The sequence below is a fragment of the Phoca vitulina genome, unplaced genomic scaffold, assembly GCF_004348235.1.
Source record: "Phoca vitulina isolate PV1807 unplaced genomic scaffold, GSC_HSeal_1.0 scaffold45, whole genome shotgun sequence".
Taxonomy (NCBI): domain Eukaryota; kingdom Metazoa; phylum Chordata; class Mammalia; order Carnivora; family Phocidae; genus Phoca; species Phoca vitulina.
The window spans coordinates 8,009,183-8,028,043 of NW_022589748.1; the positions used below are offsets into that span (position 1 = coordinate 8,009,183).

The 18,861-nt window shown below is 39.7% G+C and overlaps 1 protein-coding gene across 4 annotated transcripts in view; it reads right to left on the reverse strand.

The window, feature by feature from the left end:
* LOC116648629 (S-adenosyl-L-methionine-dependent tRNA 4-demethylwyosine synthase TYW1) overlaps nucleotides 1-18,861 on the reverse strand; it is a 201,313-nt gene that overhangs the window by 20,585 nt on the left and 161,867 nt on the right. Inside the window, exons 14-16 of one of the 4 annotated variants that reach the window (XM_032430711.1) lie at nucleotides 12,316-12,426; nucleotides 9,524-9,647; nucleotides 8,270-8,314 (exon numbers count right to left, since the gene is read on the reverse strand). In XM_032430711.1, the coding sequence (XP_032286602.1) occupies nucleotides 9,549-9,647; nucleotides 12,316-12,426 (210 nt within the window). In that variant the 3' untranslated portion in view covers nucleotides 8,270-8,314; nucleotides 9,524-9,548. Of the gene's footprint in view, nucleotides 1-4,339; nucleotides 4,508-8,164; nucleotides 8,315-9,523; nucleotides 9,648-12,315; nucleotides 12,427-18,861 lie in introns of those variants that run through there. The other 3 variants (XM_032430709.1, XM_032430712.1, XM_032430710.1) reach the window with 3 other exon arrangements.

Consider the following 18,861-nt stretch of genomic DNA (forward strand, 5'->3'; position numbering starts at 1 on the left):
CCCACAGGTCAATGGCGGCTGAGCGGGGAGCCTGAACTTCGACATCTACTTGGCAGTACGGACGTGACACCAGCCCATGACTCACCCAGGATGAAAGAGAGTGGCCTGCACTGGATATCTGACCAAGTCCACCACTCTCCTCTCTCTCCCTTCGCACCCTTTGTTTCAGACCCTCATCACTTCACCCTCGGACTGTTGGACTCTTACAACAGTTTTTAACTGGTTTCTCTGTCTTTTAGTCTTGCAGTTCATCCCCTGTAATGTTGCTAGAGAAATTTTTCTGAACCTCAAATCTGATTGTGTCACTCCCCTACTTAAAACCCTTCAGTGCCTGCCCATGCTGTACAGGAAAAGGCACAACTAGGACGCCATTTAATACCATCAGTGCTCTTGCCACTGACCAATCACCCCCCTTCCTTCCCCTTCAACCATTCTTTTGACCTCCAGCCATACTGAACTACTTGTCGTTCTCCTAACAGGCTAGACCTCTGCCCTTCTCCAAGGACCTTTCCTTGTATGGTTTTCTGCTTTAATGTCCTCCCTAGCTGGACTGTCACTGGACATCCTGTCAAACAGCAACTCCTCTGTGAAGCCTCTCCTGATGGTACCATATCATCCTAAGTACGCCCCTCTGGGCTCTACTCTAATCTTCCATCATTGCTCTGATAAAACTTTGGGGGCATTTGTTTTGATAGTTGCCCTTTTTTTCTGTTAGACCATTCTTGAAGGCAGGGACCATTTGCTTAACTCATCTTTGTATTCTTAGTACCCAGCAGAGTGCCTGACGCATCTTGGGTGCTCAACAAACATTAGATAATGAGGTTCATCTCAGACTCTCTCCTCATGCTGGCTTGTACCTGGTAGCTATGCCTGTTATTACATTTATCACATCAAATTTCACTTATTTGTTTGGCCCTTTCTGAGAACTCCCTGTGGATATGGGCAGAACCAAAAAAGAAGTCAGAAGGATGAAAATGGCAGATTATCTGAAAAGGAGCAACAAACCAGTAGCTGACTTTTTATCAATGGAATGTAAAAGACAAGAGAATATCTTTATTGTGTTGAAAGGCAACAAATGTCAACCTAGAATTTTATCCCCAGCCAAAATATACATTTCCAGACAAACAAGAACAGAATTTTCTATCAGCAGACTCCCACTAAAGTATATTGTAAACAGTGTTTTCTGGGCAGAAGGAAAACAATTCCATATGGGGGATCAAAAAATGCAGAAAGGAACAGAGTGCACAACAGTGTTAAAAAAAAAAAAAAAAAGATTTTATTTATTTATTTGACAGTGAGAGACACACAGCGAGAGAGGGAACACAAGCAGGGGGAGTGGGAGAGGGAGAAGCAGGCTCCCCACTGAGCAGGGAGCCCGATGCAGGGCTCGATCCCAGGACCCTGGGATCATGACCTGAGCCGAAGGCAGATGCTTAACGACTGAGCCACCCAGGCGCCCCAAGATGCATGTAAATCTAAAGGAATCCTGAGTATATAAGGCAGTTAACAATATTCTCCTTATACACATTTATCATTAATGGACACAACAGTAACAGCAGGTGAGTTGGGAAGGGAAAAATGGAGGTTGATAAGGTGTTCTCAGGTCCTTGCACTGTTGTTAGAGCATAAAAGTATTCATTACCATTAGACTTTGATTAGTCGAGGATGCATAGAGTCATTCCTACTGCAACCACTAAAAGAACAGAAAAGAGTATATAATTCCCAACCTAATTAAAGGAAAAGACCTATTGTGGCTGAGAAAATAAAGAAAGTGCAGAGGGAGAGGAGAGAAGAGCAGTTTAAGAGCTGGAGAGGTAGACAGCCTGATCATGCTGGGTCCTAGAGTCACATTAAGGATTTTGATTTTTATGTTAAAAGCAAAGGGAGGTCACTGATGCATCTGAGCAATAGAGATCAATATTCTATACAGATTTCTTTGGCTACGATGTGAAGAACAGTCTCAATGGAGGAGGAAAGAACTTTACCACCATGGTCAGGATTATTTTCAGAGCACTGCCTCTTCAATCAAATAATGTTTTTTTTTTTGTTTTAAAGATTTTATTTATTTATTTGACAGAGAGAGAGCACAAGCAGGCAGAGTGGTAGACAGAGGGAGAAGGAGAAGCAGGCTCCCTACTGAGCAGGGAGCCCGATGCGGGGCTCGATCCCAGCACCCTGGGATCATGACCTGAGCCGAAGGCAGACGCTTAACGACTGAGCCACCCAGGCGCCCCTCAAATAATGTTTTTTTAAAGGCACTACCTTACCTAAGATAACAGTGAATGAAAAACTAGAAAATAAAATTCAGGTTTTTTGGCTTTAATTTTTAAGATTTGCTTCGTAAGTTAATTAGCTATGTAGCTACTTTAATTAACATTTCAAATACCAGGTGGTCTTTGTTTCTCTGTTCCTTGATGTCCCTTGATGTCCCAGAACATATTCTTCTGTCTAAATATTTAAGTCTGACAGACCATAGGTCACCTACACACAATCTCACTGCAACCAAAGCATGAGAGCCTTTTAACCGGGTGTTTGTTGAGACCAGAGGATGTGAAATTTTTTTTTTTTTTTTTTTTAAGATTTTATTTATTTATTTGAGAGAGAGAATGAGAGACAGCACAAGAGGGAAGAGGGTCAGAGGGAGAAGCAGACTCCCCGCTGAGCAGGGAGCCCGATGTGGGACTCGATCCCGGGACTCCAGGATCATGACCTGAGCCGAAGGCAGTCGCTTAACCAACTGAGCCACCCAGGCGCCCAGGATGTGAAATTTTAACTGAGCAAATCTCGTATTATTAAATGTCGTTAACCTGAGAAGCTGTTCAGGAAGCCATTTAAGGTTTTTGGGGAGGATAAATGTTCTTTCATGTTCAAATTAAGCCTGACTTTACTTGCATAAAAAGCACTTCTATAAGAAGAGGTACTCCAATCTTGACCTTTATTATCTTTTTGGTGTTAATTTATCTTTATTGTGATATAATTCACATGCCATAAAATTCAGCCTTTTAAAGTGTACAATTCAGTGATTTTTGGTATAGTCACAGAGATGGACAACCGACACCACTCGATAATTCTAGAATATTTCCATCACCCCCAAAGAAAACCTGTGCCTGTTAGCGGTCACTTCCCAGCCTGCTCTTCTCCAGTCTCTGGCAACCACCAATCTACTTTCTGTCTCTACGGATTTACCTGGTCTGGACATCTCATGTAAACGGAATCATACAATATGTGCCCTTTTGTGTCTGTTTTTTTTCACCTAGAATAATGTTTTCAGGGTTCATCCATGTTTACTTTTTTAAAAAAAAGTATTTGTTAATGGAGAACTTGAACAGAAAACCAGGCAGAGTAGTCTAACAAACCTCACTGTGCTTTCATCTAGTCTCAACAACAGTCATCCTATCTGATGTGAAATGCTGGGGTCCAGGAGCCAAGAGCAAGAAACGATTCTCAAGGTATCTTCGGTGCAAAAAGGGTGGTTTTATTAAAGCACAGGGACAGGACCTGTGGGCAGAAAGAGCTACACTGGGGTTGTGAGGAGTGACTGACTATATATTTTCAAGTTGGGAGGAGGTTAGGGACAGCATAAGTCTCTAAGGAACTTGGAAGCAAGGTTTCCAGGACCTTGAGGGGCTAGCTGTTGTTAGGATAATGTCATTTACTACTGTCTAGTAAGACCCCAGTCATGAGACCCTTCAGCTGTGTATCAGGGAGCCATATGTTTGGAGGATGATCACTAACTTATATCTTGGGGTGGAGGGGTAGAGAAAAAGGAAGTTTCCAAAGGGATTTTCGATGTTTTTTGTTTTTTAAAAAAGATTTTATTTACTTGACAGTGAGAGAGGGAACACGAGCAGGGGGAGTGGGAGAGGGAGAGGCAGGCTTCCCACTGAGCAGGGAGCCCGACGTGGGGCTCAATCCCAGGACCCTGGGATCACGACCTGAGCCAAAGGCAGACACCTAACGACTGAGCCACCCGGGCACCCCAGGATTTTCGATGTTAAAGAAGACTTACAGGATCCTGGCGGTCGCGCTAATGTCAAGCTAAGGCTGCCTTTTGCCTTTAGCAAAGTATTAACATTGAGGCAGCTGAGTTCCTGGAGGAAGGTCACCCTGCCTGTCCCAAGTACTTGTCAATGGGCTGTAAGTTGTAAGGAAGTTTGATTTTTTTTCTGTATTTCTTTGGACTTTGTTCTGCACATCATTACCCACACACCCACTGAGGGCTTCCTTAAGTCTGTTTCAGGAAAGGTAGCAAACAAGCAGATACCCACTATAATAAAGGGAGGAGAAACTAAAGAGGAGAAGGAGCAGATAGAAGAATGCATAGTTGAGCTCTTCTTACCCTTTTGTGAGCTATCAGGAGGCAGTTGGAATGTTCATGTTCACAAGCAATTTCATAGTCGGGGATCAGATCCACCAAGTCACGGACAAAGTGTATCACCTCCTCGTGCCAGGGCACATTGGCCATGGTGAGACTGCTTGCTGAACTCTCCCCACAGTAGGTGACACCCTGGGGAAGCATTACAACAGTTACAGATAATTACAGACCTATTTAAATGTCATCGAACAAGAGTGTCAAAGCCAGAAAGGCTTCTAGAGATAATCTACCCAACCCCAACCCACCCAATCCAATCCAATCCAATCCAATCCAATCCAATGCAAAGGTGAAGAAAGTAATAGTGCATTAGAGATGATAAAATCTGCTTAGGAGCTCACACAAGTAGGCAGGAGCTCCCAGGCCAGTGCCCTCCCCACCCTGCGACTGCAGTGCTCAGGTATCCTTGCTTCATGCTCATGCGGTCACAATCTATGCTAGGGCAGAGCACTGTATTTGAACCAATAACGTATCTTTTCATTCAGATTCCTTTGTGCACTATAATAGATTAATTCTCCAGGAATTATAATCTCCTGGACCACTAATGGAGGCATGGTTGACACCCACAAAAATTCAGTGAACAACTTATTCACTGGGAAAATAAATGAGCTCCCATTTTCCAGTACAGCTGAGGTTTGATAAGATTGGTAAGGTTTTCCTGTAAAGGGCCAGCTAGGGATCCCTTTGAAATTATTCTTTAAGGAGATCACTTGGTAATGCATTTTGTAAATGGATACGTATAAACAGATTCACGCCAAACAGGAAATGCATTTGTGGCTATAAATACATCCCTTTCACACACTTACATGTATAAGCATGTGTCTCACCTCTCCAGAAATTCCTGAAGCTTCTAAGTCTTTTGAACTCTCCCTGACGGCCCAGGCATATAGGACCCCAAAGTTTCATAATTAAGTTCTCTCTTTGGTAAGTTACATAATGATGCATTTACCAATAATAAGGAATATCTTAACTTTGTAGGCTCTTTAAATACTCCAGGATCAAACTTTCTTGACAAGTGTTTTGAATATTCTAGATATGCTACTACTAAGGAGGGAATAACTGAAATAAAAAGACATCCACTCACACTCTCTTTCACACACACATGGATGTGGACGCATATGCGCGCGCGCACACACACACACACACACACACACACACACAGATTGGAGGGGGTAGGGTGCCACTTTATGAAAAACCCACAGATGAGCACTGTAGAGTGACCGTGACCCTGCAGATGGTGGAGCTAGGAGTTGGCCGAAGACTCAGATGAGCTCTGCAAAACGCTCGACTCCAGATGGCTGTTCAAAAAGATTACTGGTATGCTAAACCAAGATGACCTTTGCTGAACACAAACTAGAAGCGACCCAGCTTAGTTGTAATAAACAAGAGCATCTTCCCTATCAGCCCGATGATTTACAGAATTCATTAAACTGAGCTTGAGATTTAGGTGAATTTTAAAAAGCAAATAATATAACAGTTTTAAAAATCTTTAGGTATGGCTGAAAAATTGTGCTAAATTTCCCCAAATGTATACAAAACACAAAAATGATTTATTGGTAGGTCAAATTAGTTATAAAAATGAACTTTATTTCAATTTAAATGCTGTTTATGATATGTGAATTATATGAACAAGCATGTACACAGTAGCTAATACAAAAGAATTTACTGTTCATATTTTAAAAGTTCCTTGAAACAGAGGTTTGAGATGAGCACTTACATTTACAACAAGGGCTTTGGAAAATATTTTAATATTTTTTACTCAGCAATAATAAATCATGAAACATTAAGCACAGACTTGCTTTGGAAAGGCAATGAGAGAATGAATGCCACAGCTATATTATTATGCCTTTATGTGACACTTTCCCATTCGTTCACATAATGCTTCATACTTAGCCAAATTCTTTTACATAAAAGTTCTCATTTCAGCCAGACCAAATCCTCTGGGGTAGGCAGTGCGAGCAACTTTCTGGGCCAACCACAGAGCCCAGTGTTCTCTGTGACAGAAGTGGTCTGGGCAGAAATCGGTGTCAGTGAATTAGTCTATGGAGAGTCACCTTTGGGAAGCCCGAGCCCTCCCTCAGTCAGGCTCCTAATGCCCCCTCCTCTGGTGCTCCCTTCTCTTCTCTGGCTACTTCACTCCATCCTACACTCCTACACATCCTACACATCCTAACCGATGACTTGCCCTGATTTTATTCCTGATCACGCTACCTAAATTGTCTAAAAAGGCTTCATTTTCTGTATCACAGCTGTCTGCTACCTTCTCATCCTACCACCACCCTGCCCCCACCCCCTCTATCACCAGCACCAACTTTTCCCCTCATGATTTTGAAAAAAGAATGAACTCAAGAAAACAGATGGGTACCATGTGGCAATTGAAAAGCACTCACTTCAGAATCTATAGATTGAGGAGTGACAAGCAGACCCAAAGAAAGTTCCTGAAGAACAGGACAACTTATGCATCTCTGGGTTTGCAGTGAAAAGCATAACCCACACCATGACATTGGTGCCTTTCAGATGGATCGCTCTGTTCTAGGACATGGAGGCCATAAGGTCTTTCACTGGCTGCTTGGACAGTTTGCCTGGGGATTCAAGGTCTGTAGGAAGAGCAGTATTTTGTCAGTCTGACTATTTGATATTTTAATTAAACCGACTGGGTGTCAAAAGACCCCTGATATTGTTTTTGTCTCCTATAGTCTGATGAGAAATGTTGTCTTCATGACTTTTTGCACAATATACCCAAAACATGACACTCTATCCTAAAAATGTTTGAATAGCTCTTCCCACAAAAAAAAACAGCCCAAGCGTCTCAGCATGGCGCGAGGCTTTCCTACGGAACTGCCCCATTCAGCATCCAGTTTTTACCTGGCTAAATCTTCCACCATGTCTTTGATCTCTGTTCAGGAACCCCTCCTCCATCTGAACCCATCTCATCATATCCTGTATATAGCTTTTACCAGATAACTGGTATAACTCTGTCTAAATTCTGAGCTTATAGAGGGAAGGGCTGCCCGTGTTTTTCTCTGTACCCCCAACCAATCTATGCTGAATGATCTAAAGATCAAGTCATATATTCTTCTATATGTCATTAAACTCCAGAACCCTCTTGTGATCTAACATAAAATTTCATTCACATTATTCAGGATTTTTCTGCTCTTTAATGATCAGTTATGAAGCAAGCTGGGGACCGCTATGTGAATAACTGGTAATATTCTTTACCTTTGTGCAAAGAAAGGGAGCGAGGTCAGGCTAAGACATTTGTTTTACAAAATGCACTCTGCAAGGAATGAGCTCTGTAGACAGTTATGGTGCCAAAATCGTAAAGGAGGTTTAAATCATCTGACAACAAATTATTACCGAGCACTTACTATTCTCAAGGTGCAGTGCAAGGGAGAGAATATAAAGACAGTATTTCATTTACAAATGGATTGTGCTATGAAAGTTTCTCAATACAGCAGATGTTTATAACATGAAACACATTTTCACAAACAAGCAAGCAAATAATGATCACTAAGATTCTTGAGCTAGCAAATAAAGGCCTATTTAAGTCTAACGAAGCTAAAATATATGTTCATTTACAGGGAATAAAACAGAAAAATGTTTTATAAGACTAGCAATGAAAGAAAAGAGGGAACCAATATAATAAAGAAATAGCTTCTACTGATTTAAATAAATGTGCTTAATGAAAAGTGATCTAAATATTTACTGAATCCAGGCATATATTATCCCACTGAATTCTCAAAACAAACCTATTAAAGTGATACTATTATTCTAATTTTAATATGAGGAAATTTAGGCTCAAAGAGGATCAGTAACCTGGCCCAGGCTACATCAGTACTTTTTAGGAATGTATCAAAGCTGTGCTCCTCCCCATTCCCCGCAAGACTCCAGTGTGTGCAGACTAGGAGAGATCCTTGTGCGTGCACGCACGCTCACACACACCTGGAAAAGACAAGAGACATGAACAAGTAATGTGTTTGCTTCTGCAGGGAGCCCCAGGCCTATCACCAGCCTAGGGTCAATTTGTATTATCAATCTCACATCTTCAGGGCATTTATGTGACCCTGAGGTACTATTAAAATTTTAATGCCATGCCCTAGTGAGGGTCAGACCCTGGGAGACTTCTTTTTTTAATCAAGAGCACAGGTGAAGGACAAGCTTCCAAGTACCATTCTATGTCAGTGGGTAAATTTTACCCTAATTTGTGCTTTCACTGGAAGTGAAAGGGCCTAGCGTTTGGTGCTTTAAACCCAAGCCCTATCTCCACCAGAGCTACGAAGTACCACCAGGGTGGTCTCTCTTCTTCAAGCCCCGGAGGAACTCCCGTACAGACCTGACAGATGGCTATGCTTTCAAAAGTAGGTTTATTTTAACACAGTTACTTCTAAATGTTTGTTTTTGGAGGAATCTGAGGTTACTTAGCCTACCATATTGCTAGCTCTCATCAAATGTTTTTCAGAGAGGGCTTGTTATCACTATTTTTAAAACTCCCCCATTTTAGAAAATTTTTCACTTTAATTAATAAGACAACAACAATAATGAAAATGCTTTTTCAGACCTTAAGCAGTTTAACTCTATTGAACAGGAAAGCCTGCCTTCTCCTTTACTGATTTCATTTCAAACACTGGGATTACAAAAGTAATGGACGCTCACTGTAATAATTCGCAGAGCACGGAAATGTGAAAAATAAAATTTCTAAGCCTCTCCCTGTCCTTCTTCTACATACAACACTGTGAACAGTCTTATATCCTTCCATACTTTTCTTATATCAATATATCCAAATGTATATGGTTAAAAATATAATCAATAAATATTCTAGAACTTGTTTTGCTTCCTAAGTATACTATATTCTGCAAACATCCCTTTTGCTACTTCAGCTTAAAAGGAAGATACTTCATTAACCTGCAGGACAAATCAGGGCTGAATTTAACAAAGCATGTGATCCAGTCCTCAATGGCTCAGGTACGGATAAGGCAGGCCGTTTCTCCCTCTGGCCTTCTACAAGAGACGAGCTGATCGCCACCACGCTTTCCCCTGATACAACTGTTATGTGTTAGGTTATATTTTACCATTCACGTAAGAAATTAAAATTGAGATTAGATTACGTATTTCTCTAAAAATTTTTAAATAAGATCTCTCCAAGTGACTCACTTTACTTCTGTAGACTTTGCCTTGTTTAGTAAGACCATCCATTTCCCAAACTACATATCCCTATCAAACGTTGTATCTCTGGTGCTTTGATGAGGCCTGGCACATGGAGAGAGCTGAAAAATATCTGTTGGATGCAAGGGTAAAATAGTAAAATGGAACTCTAGTTTGAAAGAGGCTATGTTATTACAACATCTCAGCTGCAGACAGAAGTTATGTTAGTAGTCTGTCAAACTAAAAAATACCCATCAGAGAATTACATGGTTTACAAAGTAGTCATCTTTCTTTTAAAAATAATACCAGATGATTCTTTTCTGTAAATAAGGAAGGAAGGAAAGGAGGGAGGGAGAAAAAAGGTGACCGTGTGATCCAGCCAATTTGCTTTATAATAGAAGTTTTACTGCAACATTGTTGGAGGCAGCATTCTTTAATAGCTAAATCACACATTAAAACACCATTAATCCCTGATGTTGGCAAGGTTTTCTTAAGCTGACACATACACTGCAGATGCAGTTTGCATCTTTGCATCATTAGAGCTCTTGCCAAGAGTGGCCTTTTTAAAATTAAGAGCAGTTTCAAAAGAAAAGAGTATCTTTGACCTGACTAGAGATGGAATGCTGCACACTCAGACAGCAACATTTCATCTCTTCCCACCTCCCTGGCCCTCCAGAGTACAGTACCACAGAAAGCAGGACTTACTAAAAGACAGCTGTGAAACTGAATATCCCCTGAAATGACACGGAGTACAACCGCTTCATACACATACACTGAAGAGTGGAGCTTTCGGAGACCGGGCGAATTTTCCAGTCACTTTTTCTCATTGTGTGGATTCTTAGTTGTCCAAAAAAACCATCTGCCTCGTAACACTCCACAGCTTTAACCACCATGGCATGCTGATGACTTCCAAATTATTACGGCCAGCCCTGTCTTATCCCCAGAACTCCAGGCTTATATAAACTATGGCCTATTTGGACCTGGACCTGTACACTGAAAAGATCTCTCAAATGATTGAGGCCAACAGAGAACTCGTGAAATGACCCCCAACTTGCCGCCCCCCTCCACTGGTCTTTACCGCCTCAGTAAATTGTTCCGCATCCACACGATCGCTTCAGCCAAAAACCCAGGTGGTATTCTTGATTCTGTTTGTTCTTTCACTCCCTGCATCTCAACTGGCAACAAGGTCTGTTGGTTCTACTTCCAAAATTTATCCCCAGTGCACCCACTCCTCTCCAACTACATCGCCAATGACCTTCCCCAAGCCACCACATCTCTTGCTTTATAACTGGTCTACCTACTCCTACTCTGAATCTCTGTAACCCGCTCATGACAGCAGCAGGGTGATCTTCTAAAATCACAAATCAGATCACATCACACGCCAGCTTAAAACCTTTGCCCAGTACACCTACTATTCAAAAAGTTTACCATTAAACTTAGTATAAAACCCAGTTCTTTTCTTGCTTGAAAGTTCTAACAGAATTTGGCCCCATTCCACCTCTGTGATTCACCTTGTGTCTCTGCCAACTCCAGCTGTCCCACTGAGATCACATGAGACCTCTGAATGCTACCTGTGCCATCCGCCCAGAGTGCTCTGACCCCAAGCCTCTGTGGACCGCATTGCTTCTTACTATTTAGGAATCAGTTGTAAAAAAGTCATCTCCTCAGGAAAGCCCTCCTTATGAAATCTAAAACAGCCAATCACAATATCTACCAAAATAATATCTGCCCTTTGGCACATCAATCCATTTACAGGAATCCATCCCAAAGAAACACTGGCAAAAACAGGCCAGAGACAACCAGACATGACTGCCTCCTGCTGTAAGTATACAATACCACCAACCAATCTTGAAATGCAAACACACACACACACACCTGATCAATCTTCTCTTGATCTTACTTCCAATCTATAGGAAATACAGGGGGCACAGGAACGTGCAATCAGCAAAATCTACAATAAAGACACAGGGAACTAGCCAGGATAAATGATCCATTTTCTTCAACAAAAATTATTGGTGTGGGAGGTGGGACCGAGGAGAGAGAACACACTGAAGAGGAACTAACAAACTAAAAGAAATTGAAGAGAGAAATAATCCAATTTCAGTCAATGACCCTTATTTGGACCCAGATTCACGAAGACTGTTTAAATAAGAAGAAATAATTGGTCAAGTTTAAAACCTTCTATTTTCAATACTTGAATGACTATTGTTAATACTGTGCAGTTGTTACAACAGTATTCTGAATAAGTGTTTAAAGTGAGGATATATCTTTTAGAGACATATACTGAAACAGTTACGGATGAGTCATATAATGTGGGACTTTGCTTCAAAATAATAGGGTAAGGCAGAGAAAATGGGTAGGGGTAGAGTAGAAACAAGACTGGTCAGAGTTGGTAACTTTTGAAGCCAGGCGATGATTGGATGGAGGGTCATTAGACCAATCTCTCTACTTCTGTTTATGTTTGAAATTTTCCACAATAAAAGTTTATTTTAAAGCCAACCAATTCCTCACTATAACACTATTTTATTTCTCAAAATATTAATGTTACAATGTAGTTTTTAATTATTCATTTTGTGTTGACTGTCTACCTCTCTATAAATATAAGCTTTATAAGAGCAAAAGCTTCGTCTTTACTGTTATTATCCCCAATGCCTAGAACAGTGCCAGGTTCTTGATCAATACTTCTGAATGAATAAATAAAACATCTGGGATCCCCCCGTAGAGTTTTAAAAGATGCTAACTTCACCGTGGCCGACAAAGCACCATGGGAAATACGATGACACTGGCCAGAAGGAGCTTACCTTCACTTCGATGAAGTCGGGATTCCCCAGGGACACCAGCTCAGCATAGGCCTGGAGTTCATCCACATTCCATGCTTTCACTAGAGTCAGTCTGTACACAGTACGCTGTTGCTAAAACAGAGGAAAAGCCAACTTTGTCTTTATCTTGGTGGAAGTCACACCTAGGAAGATTCTCAAATTTCTTCAATGAGAACCCAGCTTAGGTGAAATTCAGTATGAACTTTTGTAAGTCGAAGTTGTATTTTGTAGAAAGATGAAAAAAATGTACACGATATAGTAAGATTCCCATAAGCCTTTTAGGGGCACAGATGCTAGCATTTATCTTTTCTCACTCATAATCTCTAACACTAGATTAGGCACCCAAATGTTTCTTGACAACTACACAATGAATTAGATGTAGTAAGGAACAGCAAATTGACCAAATAGTTTAAGACTGTTGAAAACTAATTCAAATAACCTTCAGGCTTTCAGGTACCAATCACTCAAGTGTTTATGATAAGAATTTCTGATGACTCTTGTCTGCTTTCCTGCTCTCTCGTCATTTAATGATCTTGTTGGCAGAAAAGGCACATTTATGAACTGTCAGTGTTGTCACCTGTTTACCCTTTAACCAAAAGAGGTACTGGTTTTCTGAAAAGCAATTAGACAACAGACATCAAAGGCTTTAAAAAGTTTATGCTCTTTGACTTTGTAACTCCCTTCCAGGACCCAAGACAAATTTTTAAATGTTCAAAGGCTTATTTCAACATCTCAGAACATTACTAATAATAGTTGAAAACCTAAAGCAAGAGTGGGGGGCAGGATCTATGACTTGCCTCTAACCAATAGTGTATGGTAAAGGTGATGTGATGTATGTGCTTATGTGTGAATGATTACATCCATCTGCAGCAAGTTCTCAGGCAATATCCATGCTTTAAGTAGCAAGGTTCAAAATACTTGAGAGAAAAACAAAGTGAGGTGAGAAATGAACAAAATGACATCAACCTCTCTACTTTTGTCTATGTTTGAAGATTTCTGTAATTAGTGAAAAAGAAGAAACACTTGAGATCTTTAATGAAAAAAACTAATGAACAGTATTAGGCAGCCATACCATAAAATTTTCTCAAAAATTATTTTAAAATACAGTATATAATGCATGAAAAGACAGAAATCTTCCAAATTCCTCTTACATAACTAGAATTCATCTAACAAAAATGGCAGAGAACTGCAGACCACTCTCATTTGTACTTATATACACAAAAATCTTACAGAAATTTTAGCAGATAAGATTCGGCACTATGTTAAAAATTCTAGGAATGTGGGGCGCCTGTGTGGCTTAGTCAGTTGAGCGTCCGACTCTTGATTTCGGCTTAGGTCATGATCTTGGGGTCGTGGGATGGAGCCCCGCATCAGGCTCTGCGTTCAGCGAGGAGTCTGCTTGAGATTCTCTCCCCCTCTCCCTCTGCCCCTCCCCGGGCTCATGGTGTCTCTCTAAAATAAATAAATAAAATCTTAAAAAAAATTCTAGGAATGCAAAGATGATTCATTACATGGTTCAACACAGAAAAATCCACGTGGTCATCTTCAGAGATACACAAAGATATTTGATATAACTTAACAAGCCATCCCTAATTTTAAAACAAAGTAGAATAAACAATCAAAGACCATTTGGTAACTAAACAATTAAAACACATTGTTAACATAAAGAAAACACTTTCCAGTCAATAGTCAAATTCATTCTCAGTCATTTAAAAAATACAGGCATTCCCATTTAGTCAGACTAACAGAAGAATGTCCACTCTGTTGTTTTTATCAACACTTCCCCTGAAAGTTAAAATCAAAGCAATAAGGCAAGGGAACAAGAAATATTGGATACTATACAAAAAATAATTACTTGCAAATGATATAACTGACTTCTTGGAAGCCTAAGAAAGTCAACTAAAAAATTATGCTAAGGAAAAGTGGCCAGTTACTAAATAAAAGTATAAAAACGAACAACTTTCCTGGCATAGATTAGTGGAGTAAATATGGGTGCTGGGGCCAGACTGAATCCCAGACCACATACTTAGCTACCTTTACCCCTCTGTTCTCGGTTTCTTCTTTTTTTTTTAAGATTTTTATTTAATTACTTGAGAGAGAGCACAGAGAGAGAGGGAGAAGCAGACTTCCTGCTGAGCAGAGAGCCTGACGTGGGGGCTTGATCCCAGGACCCCCGGGATCGTGACCTGGGCCGAAGGCAGATGCTTAACAACTGAGCCATCAGGCGCCCGTGTTCTCAGTTTCCACCCTGTGTAAAATGGGGGTCCTACACAGGATAAAAAGCATGAATCCATGTAGAACTTAGAACCCAGACTGACACCAGTAGGTCCTAAACAGTATTAGCTACTAGATCCCAGCAACGACCATTATGAAATGCAAGGCAAGGCAAATTCTACTTACAATTGTAAAATACATTTATAAAATACCTAGTAATTAGTTTGTGAAATAACATGGACAGTCAAGAAAATAAACTTTTCTTTCTTGGAGAGTCAAAAGTTATATGTGGGTTTTTTACTGGGGGGCGTCAATACCCCTAATATCCACATTGTTCAAGGGCCAACTGTATAAATGATACACAGATCTTATATATTACAGTATATTATATGTATTATAGTATACTATTATATATAACGTATAATGGATATATATCATACCCAAAAGAATGAACAAACTTCATAATACAAACTAACCTATCCAGTGGCCTTGATAAATTCACTTGTTAATTTTAATTGTTTATTTTATTGGACTTTGTATACAAAATGTCATCTACAATAAAGTTTTTTTACTTCAAAAAAAAAAAAAAAGAAAAGAAAAGAAACTTTTCTGAGACCTAAACAAAAACTCACCTACATGGAGAGCCATGATAGATTTATAAGCAGAATGTTAACTCCAGTGGGAGTTTAAAATTCCTTTGAACAAATAAACTGGCCATGATACCAACGGTAACAATAGCAGGAGTTAGCAATCACTTAGCACTTACCACACGCTATGGTTTTAAGTGCTTAATATCATAGCAAAGACTCCAATATTTGTCCAATCTTTACAACAAATCTTACAAAATAGGTTTGATTATTATCTTCACATTACAGTTATGAAATTGAGGCCTAGAGTGGTTGAATGAATTTCCCAAAGTTACACAGCTGGAAAGCAGCAAGGCTGGGATGTGAACCCAAATAGCATGGCTCTCTCTAACCCTAACCCTAACCCTAACCTTTTAAAATTGTGAAATGAAACATACAAAGAGAAATGTATATAAAACATGTATGTGTAGCTAAAGGGATTAATATAAAGAAAACACCCAACGCTCAGCCACCATCTGTCCCCTTTGTCCCAAAGACACCTAATATCCTGATGTTCACATTACTGTTTTAGATTTTTGCCTGTTTGAAAGCTACATAAATGGAACCATTGTTCTTTTGTGTCTTGCTTCTGTCATTCAACGTACTTATATAAAATGCATCCATGTCACTGGATATTGACATTTTCTCATTTTCTTTGTCATCCAGTATTCCATTATTGGAATATACAACAATTTATTCAACCATTCCCCCACTGATAGACATTTGGATCACTTCCACTTTTTCGCTGTTACATAAAAAATGCTGTTACATTTTTATGACACTGGAGTTTAATTCTGCCTGCTCTAGGAAACTGTATGAAATGCTATTATGACATATATTCTTTTAGGTCTGGCTTCTTTCATGGAATTTGATGTTTGTGAGATTATCCATACTGTTGGACCTAGCTGTACAGACATTTTCATTCCCATTTAGTGCTCCAGTATATGAATATACTACTAGTGAAAGTTGCCTGTTTTTTCCCAGTTTGGGTCTCTTACAAAATAACGTTGCCATCAGCGTTATTATACTTAACTCTTGGGATGCACGAGAGCACATATTTTTCCTGGATGCACCTCAGAGCAGAAATGCCGGGTCACCGGATGTGTATTCACGCAACGCTAGCAGATACTGCCAGCCCAGCTCCCCAAGTCACTCCACCATACTTTCACCCGCAGTGTCTCGGAGTTCCAGCTTTTCTTCACAACACTTGGTGGTGTTAGTCTTCAAATTCTGCCACCCTTGCATTGTTTTATTTTGTATTTGCCTGATTACTAAAGAAGTTGGTTATGTTTCTGGCCATTTGGATATTGGCTTTTGTGAAGTACTTGTTCTAGTGTTTTTAGATATTTCTCTATCGGGCTGTCTTTTTCCTACTGATTTTTTTTTTTTTTTTCAAATTCTTTTTATATTCTGGCTATAAGAGGGCTATTATAAATGTCTTAGAAATATTTCCACATACTTTATGGCCTTCCTTTTCACGTTCTTCGTATCTTTTGATCAGCAGAAATAACTAATTTTCATACCTTTTTATCTATAGCATATTTATAATCAAATCACTGTAGACAAAGAGAAGCATTATGGGGTTACTGGAAAAGGAACATTATTGGACTTGATTAGATTAGTTTATTTCAAATTATCAACTTCACATTCTGGGTTTTGCTGTGTCTGTGGGGAGCTTGCTCAATGGAATCATTTCAGAGACTTTATTTAAAGTCTGTTTAAAATTAGTTAAAGCAGTTCCTAAGGCTCTAGAAGAACAAAAGGGTGTTAGACTAGTTAGATTAGATTAAAACAAAAACTGGGTGCAGATGTTGCTTGAAAGGTGAAAGCTGGAATTTCCTTTGCAAAGGAAATACTTAACACTGTTATTTTATCCTTCTTTTTGTTAAAAAAAGAAAAAAGTGTAAACTGGATGGTATTCATTTAATTTGAATTAAACTTGTTTTTTTTTCCAGTTTGTGGATTTAGTACTTTTAATTTGCATAGGCTCTGGAATGGTTATTACTGCAGAATTTTCTGAATGTGGCATATTATCTGTAGGGACAGGTATAGTGTGATACCACAGAATACAAAAATGAGCATGAAGGTATTTAATTCAGGCAAACAGTTTAGCTACTTGCTGTTTAGTGTTCAATGTTATTTGTAAAATGTCACAATGTGATTTGTCAAAAATGTCAAGTTGGCATGTTATAATTTCACGTATTTTCTGTTAAATTTGAGAGTCTAGATTCCCCGACCTGCCCAGTGGTGCACACAAACACAGTAATATAGGGGGCTCAGGGGAGATATCTGAAAGTAATATCACATCAAATGTGGCTGGTCTCTAGCAAGAGGCCTAGATATCTGTTCACCTCTAAAATTTAAACCAGATCTTTGTGACAGATTTTAAATTTGTGTTTTAACTTACACTGTTCTTAGAGGGAAGCAATACATGAACTGAAAATACCTGGACTAAAAACTGAGGTCAAAATACCAAAGGTAAATGTTAAATGCTTATCAAAGGGAACTGAGGGAGAAAAGGATTAAGTACAAAGTAGAAAAGGCCTGAGTAGTCAGGAAGGACTGGAGAAAAGAGGAAAAAGTATCAGATGATAAAAGAACCACAGAGTAACAATTAAGCTACGGTTCTGGAATCAACTGTGTGAGTTCAGGCATGCCCCCCGCCCCATGCCTCTGCAAAATGGGAGAGTAATAGTGTCAGCATCCTGCGGTGTTATTGTAAACTTAAAAGCACTAAAACAAAGGACTTAGACCACGGTCTGGCACAAAGAAAGGTATGAATAAATTTCAGCTACTATCAGCACCACCACCAGCTGCTCCACAGATATGTCTGTTTACACAGGCATCAACCACTAGTCCCTGGGTCCCTCTCTGTGCCAGGCGTAATTCTAGGTGCTGGAGATACAACACTGAACAAAGCAAACAAAGTGCTGTCTGTTGTGTGTAAGTGAACAAAACCAGAGTCAGAAAAAATTAGCAACAGTAGTAATACCAAAAGAGCAGAGGAGCTGGGAAACCAGCAGAGGTAAGATTCCACCACTGCTGCCTTTTGCACTAACTCCTCAATTTACAAAACCAAAGTGAATGTTGACCAAATTGCATGCTTGTCAAAAAGTTAATTCTGAACTGAATGACTTAAAGCAAAAACAAACAAACAAAACCCCTCAAAATTAAAACAATTCCTCACTGATGACTATTGTTTCTAAAAACAAAGGAACATTCAATACCTCTACTAGAAACTGGGCAATCTATCAAACTCCTTAGAAACCATACCTATTATTGAAATGGCTTTGTTTTTTTTTTTTTAAGATTTTATTCATTTATTTGATTGACAGAGAGAGGGGGAACACAAGCAGGGTGAGGGGCAGAGGGAGAAGCAGGCTTCCTGCTGAGCAGGGAGCCCGATGCAGGGCTCGATCCCAGGACCCTGGGATCATGACCTGAGCTGAAGGCAGTCACTTAACCGACTGAGCCACCCAGGCGCCCCTGAAATGGCTTTAAACTAAGTTTTATACTATTTGTGAGAGACAAAACAAAATGTGTCAATCTGGTAAGTCAAATAAACAAAGAACAAGAAAATAAATTCAAAGATACAACTCATGATGCAACCAAATGAAACATTCTTTACATTCAAAGATAAGCAGGAAAACTGTTATAGAATTACTCTCAAAATAAATTAAGTAACCAA